Raw genomic sequence first — 7488 nt, 5'->3', positions numbered from 1 at the left:
TTTTTTATATACAATGCAACATCTAAATTACAAAAATGACATTAAACTCAAATCACAAGGGGGTTTATATGAAATATAAAAGGTTTAGATTTACATATATGAAATTTCTAACTCTTCCAAGATAAATTTTGGGAAAATTATAAACGTTCTAAACTTTATTTTCTTGAAAGTTCCGCCACCCTTTATGTAATCTACATTTTCATCCCCTGGACAGTCATGAACAATCAATCATTTTGTTTTCTTGAAAGCTCCATCATACCTCTGATTGCTTAATGTTCACCCCATTAAGGTTATTCCTTTTTGAGAAGTTCAGGTATGACATTCACTAGACAACTCATAAAATCACTAATCTTCCTTAGCATTAGTTTTTTTAGTACTAAAAACATATAAGACATCTTTACAAGCTTATTTGCTAAAACCATTTTGAATTTGTTCATTATTGTATCATTTGCCTCGATTGTTACTTTAATTTTTCAATGTTCGCCTCAATTTTGTTAAGAACATGTTGAATTTTGTTCGCCTACGTTGTTGTTTTGATTTTCTAACGGATTTCAATAATCAAATTGAACATCTATTGATCATGAGAACTAAGACTCTAGATGTCATGTTTCATCCCCAAATATTTATTTAACAAATACACATTCCAATTATCCACTTATTATAATTCAATGTACAAAACCATCTTGTGCAAACTATTTTTACACAGGAATATGTGAAATCTTAACTCACTTGAACAAAAAACACGTATAATTAGTATGATTCTAAAACTTAAGTATATGATTTATAAATTGCTCTCGATGTAAGAACATAAATAAAGTTCGAAGTAATGTGGCTTCCTTTTGTTTACCCACGTGAAAACCATGAAAACCCTCAATATCAATTTACTTGTGATTTGTTATTCAACATACGATACTTTGAAACAACTAGTTATTCTTGGGTTGATACTGACCATGAAAACACATCAAGGGTAAAAAGTGTAAATACCTTCTTGATTTTCTTTCTTTGAATTTTAATTTATTAATTTTCCATTTCAGTTATATCATCCTAAATATCAGTTACCCTTGATAGTCTTTTCCTTTTTCAGAATCAAAAACACAAATATGAGATTCATATTATTTACTCAAACGATCCCCCTTTTCTTATATGTTTCCCCGCAAATAAAATTACATTATTTTGTGATAAAAAATGGAATCGCAACAGATTTTTCTACATTCATATGCAACACTCTCATGATCTCAATTTTTCTCAAGTAAGTTCTTCGCATGAATCTCTGTAGTTTTCTGCGATTGTTTCATGTTCACGTAATGCGATGAATGTGAAAGATTGTATCAGATTTACGCAATTCGTTGTTCAGATTTTGATTATCAGCGCATGATTCACTTATTTGATCTGTTTTTATATGCGATATTTTTTTAGGGTTTTAATTTTGATACGGGCAGTGAGAAAATTACAAGAGAATCAAAGGAAATAAGTATCTTAAACATCGTAATTTTCAAGATTTCAATGCAAAAATACTATCTATTGATAAAAATTCAATGAAAAAATATAGAATAATCAAGAGTTTTGGATTTTTAAGAGCCGGATAGAATTCTTGCATGATGGTTAAGGTTTTGTTTCGTGTTTTATTCAACGGAACAAAGTCTTAATCTAGTAAAGCTATATCACAGGTATATTTTTTTACCCAATGTAGATGGACTTAGCGTATAAAGACTAATAAAGTCATGGAAAGAAAGCTTTTCAGGTTAAGTCTTGCAATTTTCCACAATTTACCCAAAGTTAGTTCCCCAAATATACTGTTGTTTTCTCAAATATTTTTTATAATTTTTGTGCTTAAAGTTAAATTTTTATATATGTAGAAAATGCAAGGATATTGTAGTTAGTTTGTCATCAAATTAAAAATAAAATAAAATGGAAGGTGACTATTTGTTTCACTTAATTTATATGTTACTAACATAAAACCTTGTTTATTGTTTTGAGTTCATAGAAACACAAAATTTTGTTCTCACTGTCAATGTCACATACACTGACACGTGACATTGACAGTGTAACCTGTCACTATCAATGTCACATACAGTTATTATTACCGTCACTGTCACTGAATAACAGTTGATTTGCTTGTATAAAGAACTTTGCAGAATGAATCAACAAAACATATCAAAGACACCCGACCTCCCTGTGAAACGTAAACGCGGTCGTCCACGTAAGGATGAAAACATGCCAAGACCACATCCTCAACCACCTCCACCTCTGCCACCAGTAGCTCCGGCGCCACCACCACCCACCTTCTCAACCACCATCCAACCACCACCACCACCAACCACCATCCTTCCTCCGGTCGACCACACCATGGTCGGACAGGCGATTACATGCATAATCGATGGCATTTTCGATAACGGGTACCTCCTCTCGACCCGTTTGGGCCCCAATAACTCCATCCTACGTGGCATTGTTTTCCAACAGGGGCATGTAGCCCCCGTGACACCGGAAAATGACGTGGCACCCCACCTCGAAATGTGCACCAGAACTGAATTTCCGATTCCGCCCGCGAATCCTAGAAACCCGGTGCAGTTTTGTGCTCCGGATCAATCAGTATGTGTAAAGCAAGCTGGAGGGACGGTGCAAAATTACCAAAATACCCCTCAACCGGAAAATCTGAGATTGGTTGAGCAAGATGATGTTATGCAGGTTTTTGAGGTTTCTAAAGCATCGGAAGATGTTCCGAAAGATTGTGAAAACGAGGACGTGGGATGTGATCCAACGGCTGAGACTGAGAGTTTTCCGGAAAAGGAATCCATGATTCCGGGAGACGTCTCTGGAATGGAATCTGAGCAACATGGGAATCAAGATATGGAAAAGAAGGATGAGGGCGAGCTGCATGTAAAGGAACCAGACGAGCTTATAACTCCTGTAGGGGCAATTATGGAAAATCAACCATTGTTGGGGAAGGATGGGCTGCAGGAAGAAAGTAAAGAACAAACAGGTATGAAATTCCAGTGTTTCATTTTTATTTATTACAGAAAGACATAATATAGAAAGTAAGAGAAATGATGTTTCTTAAGTTTCTCATCGTATTTTTTTATAAGTTATAATAAGTTGTTATCTCTAATTAATAAGTTATTATCTATTTATGTTATAATAAGTTGATAGTAGAAAGGTTAATTAATTATTCCATAAAACCTTGTTTTTGCAGGCGAAGTGAACAACAATATTGATGCAACTCAAGCAGTGGCTGTGGATCTTTCTTTAAGCAATTTTTCCGAAATTTAAAGCAATTAATTAGTTAATGGAATAGGTAACATCAATTAAGAGGTGTTTTTTTTTTTTTTTTCATCTTATGTTGAGGCAAACTGAGTTAAACACCTTCATTCATTGTTGATGCATTTTAGCTTTGATTATATGCATTTGAATCTATCTTGTTAGTGTTGGAACAATTGGTCTTCGATTTATTAAGATTTTTTGAGGGTTTTTTCTTATGCGATCTTATTCTTGTGGTGGATTTTAATTGTTGATAATGAATCTGAATCAATGGTGATGAAGAGTTTATTTTATTTTATTTTTTCTGATTGAAAGTGGTGGGGATTTTGAACAATTAATGTTTATGACTAGTCGAGACTCGAGAGAGGTTGGGTTGAATTGATGCCCATATTTGTTGTCTTTTTTTAGTTTTTTAAAATAATTAATATATTAAGGACTAAATTATGCAACAATGTTTAGAGCTTTTTTTTTTTTTTTTGTTCAATTTATACAACATGGTTCTTTACAGGAAAATATTTGATGACATTAGTCTTAGGATTAAAAACACATCATTTTACCATACCACGTTTGCCTTGTTGAAGCATATATAGTTGTATAATTCATGTTAGTTGCATAAATTAGTAAAAAAGTAGAACATTATTATATAAGATGATAAAAAATTGATATCGTTGCATAAATTGGTAAGAAAATAAAACATTATTCCAGTTCCAGATGAGGAAAGTCGCCTTACTTTCTATTGGGCCTCATTCTATGCTTTTGAAGATAGTTCTTGGATCGATTGGTATTTATTTCATGTTTCTGTTTAAATTGTGTGAAATTGTTAACAGAAAACTAGAATCCTTGTGTTAACTTACCCTGTGGTGGAGTATTCATATTTGGAGTTATCGTAATGCTCATTTTTATAACATTGTAACTATGTCTTTTATGATTGGTTTGTTTTTTGTTTCCATAAATTTAAGTTTGGTAGGTTGTTTGGATGCAAAACCCTATTATGTGATGGCCATTCCTTTGTAAGTTTTTTTTAGCTTCTAGTTAGTTTTATAGTAAATTCTTCTGTTAAAAAAAATATATATATATTTTGTTAGATTTTTGGGGTAAGAAAGCACTTGAAATTCTGAGAATCGTGACAAACACTTTCAAACTGAAGTATTACGATGGTACTCCCAAAATCATCAATCGGATAAGACTCATAAATTTGAGAGACAAAAACTGAGAATGTTAGATGGTATGTACCAGAAAATGATGACCAAAATTTGTTATAAACCATCTTTGTCTGAAAGCTGTCAAAAAACAGTTTTCTATCCTAAAACTGTCCAAACTGCCACAAGGCACTTTGCAACAATCATAAAGTATCATAAAATCGGGTTCTCTATAAGGGATTAGATAAAGTCAAAAACCGGATCAATTATTCAAAACAACTCGACCCCAGGGACTCTTGCCCCTTGGATCCCGAAATACTTCAAATTGAAAGTGTTCGATCATGATTCTCAGGATTCCAAGTGTTTTCTTACCCGAAAAATCTAACAGGTTTGACCCATACATGGAATTAAAGAGCTAATTACATGTCTTTTTATACAACAATATATGTATTAGCGCCATAAATTTATTGAAATTAATCATCTGTACTCGATTTCCTTAAACTCTAATCAACTCTGGCTTTTCCCCTAACTCAAGAAGATGAGAGATTCAAATAGATGCAGCTTTGATGTTTGATGTATAATGATTAAAGGTTATTAATCCAAGCTTTTCACCTGCAAATTTGATTTGATTTGAGCTTAAAATCTCCCCTAAGGCCGCCTTTCATCAGCCGAGACAGAGGGGAATGGAATTGGAGCTCAAATGAGGATTTCCAGGCATTAATTTCATCCAACATATAAGTCATTTTTAATTTTAATTTGATTAAGAAAACTAAAAACTTGTCTTGTTGTGAATTGAGTATTTTAACCTTTTAATTGTTTTTGTTTGTATTATTTATTTGCAAGCTTGCGGAATTTCATAATGAAATTATGTATTTATGTTCATAGTAAATAATAATTGGTTATTTATCATTGTTTTAAAAACAAGGACAAAAATATTCATTTACTCATATTTATTCGATGCATTAAACAAATAATTTATACATATATATCACTTTATGGAAACATACATATTTATTCATTAGGTTACTCTTTTTATAAATGAATTAGCGAAGGAAAAGAAGAAAGTACCCCTTACAGGCCCGACCCAAGAGGGAGGCAAGCGCCAAGCTGGGCAACGGCTTAGCGCCCCTTTATTTTTTGGGGCCCAATTTTAAATATGTTAGTGTTTATCTATATATGTTTGTGCTGAAAATAGAAAACAATTTAATAGTAGCCTACTTGGTAAAGCGTCCAACACTTTTTTGAAAGAAACCCGTGTTCGATCCCTATAGTGACGTTTGCATTCTTTTTACGAAATTTATTTTTGCTGATAATTATGCATGTTTAAAAACCAATACATAAGTTACTCGGCCGTACAAAAAAGCATTAATATATTCTATCCGTGTCAAGTGAAAACTTTTTCCCATATTTAACTTTATTTTATATTTATCTAAACATATATAAAAGGTTAATTAAATATTATGTACGTTTCTAGAACACTTGCTTTTTACGCTATTAAAAAAACATCATTAATCGTTTTATATATAAGTATAGTTTTGTATGTGTATTATATTTAAAAAGCAACAAATACCAAAACTACTATTTTATATAAATATATTAAAAGAACAATAAATATCAATTAGTAGTGTTGTCAACTAGTTAAAGATTTTGTGTTTATAAAGATTTTGTGTTTATAAAATTGATAAAGGTTCAAATCAAAGCATTATCAATTTTTTGCAATAATTAAGTTATATTTGTTTGAAATTTGTTTATATATGAATCCATTTCTTATAAAGAAAATAATAGTTTTTTAGTGTCTGGAAAATTTTAAAAACTTTGCATCTTAATAATAACATAGCAAAACTAATATACAATATTCAAATTAAATTTACTAATGATTTTAAACACAAAAAAATTTCTTAAAAAAAATTATAGTAAAAAACACACATACCTTGCTCGTATATTAACAAAGATCCTCTCTAATAAATGAAGATTTTTTTTTGCTACTTGTCATACTCTCATTCAATTTGCCAAATGTCATTTTGTGGTTATTTTGAATTAATTTTTTTTCAAATGTCATTTTATGAGTTTTTCTATTTTATTAAATTTCACATAATATTTTAATGTAATAATTGTAATAAATATAGTAATAAATAGATATCAATTTCATTAATAAATTTACCTTTTAATTTCAAAATTCTCAAAATTAAAGCTCATTAGTTTCTTTTATTTATTTAAATTATCTGTTTAAATTTAAAAGATAAAAAACATTTCTGTTATAATAATTCATTATTTAATTTTTTTTTTTTAAATTAACTCATGTAATACATGAGTCTCACAACTAATACTATATTAAATTTAACTCAAATGTAAAGGTCATATGAGGTTTTGGTATATTGAGGGGTCATTTGTTTTTTATGCCCCGGGCCCCAAATAAGTTAGGACCGGCCCTGACCCCTTAGTCAACGACTAATTCTTTCATAACTGTTTTTATAACTGATCTTAGAATTTGTAATCGTGAGTATAGTTATTATCTACTTTCAAGAAGCAAGAAGTAAATGTAAAAGGGAAAACGTATGCCCAAAATGACAATTGCCAATTGTTTCTGGTTGCATAATGTTTTACTATATTTGTGAATATTAAAAAATAAGATGGTTGTATAAGTTTTGTGCAAGGATAATACCAAAAAGGTTAATCACTATAAAATGTTATTTTTGCAAGCGAATATTTCCGAAATTTAAACAAGTTAATCGAATAGGTAACATCAATTAAGAGCTGTTTTTTTCATCTTATGTTGAGGCAAGCTGTCTTAAATACCTATACAATTTAGCTTATGAATTTGATTTTTGAACCTACCTTGTTAGTGTTGGAAATAAATAAATACAATATTCAATAGAAGACGCAATACTTGAATGTAACACGTTTAATGTGTTGAAGCATGATTGCATCATAATTCATAATTTATGTTGGTCGCATAAATTGGAAAACAAAAATGAAATATCGTTGTATAGAGTGGTAGGAAATGAAACATTGTAGCATAATTATAGTAAGAAAACAGAACATTGTTGCGTAAATATACATTATTTAATCTACGTGTTGTGTTTTGGTTTTGGAA

At 30.5% G+C, this 7488-nt stretch overlaps 1 protein-coding gene across 3 annotated transcripts; it reads left to right on the top strand.

The window, feature by feature from the left end:
* The first annotated feature begins 212 nt into the window (after positions 1-212).
* Positions 213-3473, top strand: LOC145110050 (uncharacterized). Of its 3 annotated transcripts, none has more exons than XM_079047069.1 (3): positions 213-313; positions 2126-2980; positions 3191-3473. In XM_079047069.1, the coding sequence occupies exons 2-3, from the start codon at positions 2137-2139 to the stop codon at positions 3265-3267; spliced, it is 921 nt and encodes a 306-aa protein (XP_078903195.1). In that variant the 5' UTR covers positions 213-313; positions 2126-2136; the 3' UTR covers positions 3268-3473. The 3 variants fall into 3 exon arrangements, with proteins under 3 accessions (XP_078903195.1, XP_078903193.1, XP_078903194.1); XM_079047067.1 differs by lacking the exon at positions 213-313 and adding an exon at positions 1031-1249 and having other exon boundaries at positions 2136-2980; XM_079047068.1 differs by lacking the exon at positions 213-313 and adding an exon at positions 1033-1249.
* The last annotated feature ends 4015 nt before the right edge of the window (positions 3474-7488 follow it).

This window comes from Lactuca virosa, chromosome 1 (assembly GCF_052849685.1).
Source record: "Lactuca virosa cultivar CGN04683 chromosome 1, Lactuca_virosa_CGN04683_v6, whole genome shotgun sequence".
Taxonomy (NCBI): domain Eukaryota; kingdom Viridiplantae; phylum Streptophyta; class Magnoliopsida; order Asterales; family Asteraceae; genus Lactuca; species Lactuca virosa.
Note: the sequence above shows the minus strand (reverse complement) of the source record. Positions and strands in the feature narration are given on the sequence as shown.

Excerpts from the sequence above, each read along its gene's own strand:
- LOC145110050 (XM_079047067.1), top strand. The coding sequence starts at position 1,101 with ATGAGATTCATATTATTTACTCAAACGATCCCCCTTTTCTTATATGTT. Across the intron at positions 1,250-2,135 it reads ATGATCTCAATTTTTCTCAA|AATGAATCAACAAAACATAT; the intron begins GTAAGTTCTTCG and ends AGAACTTTGCAG. Across the intron at positions 2,981-3,190 it reads AGAAAGTAAAGAACAAACAG|GCGAAGTGAACAACAATATT; the intron begins GTATGAAATTCC and ends TTGTTTTTGCAG.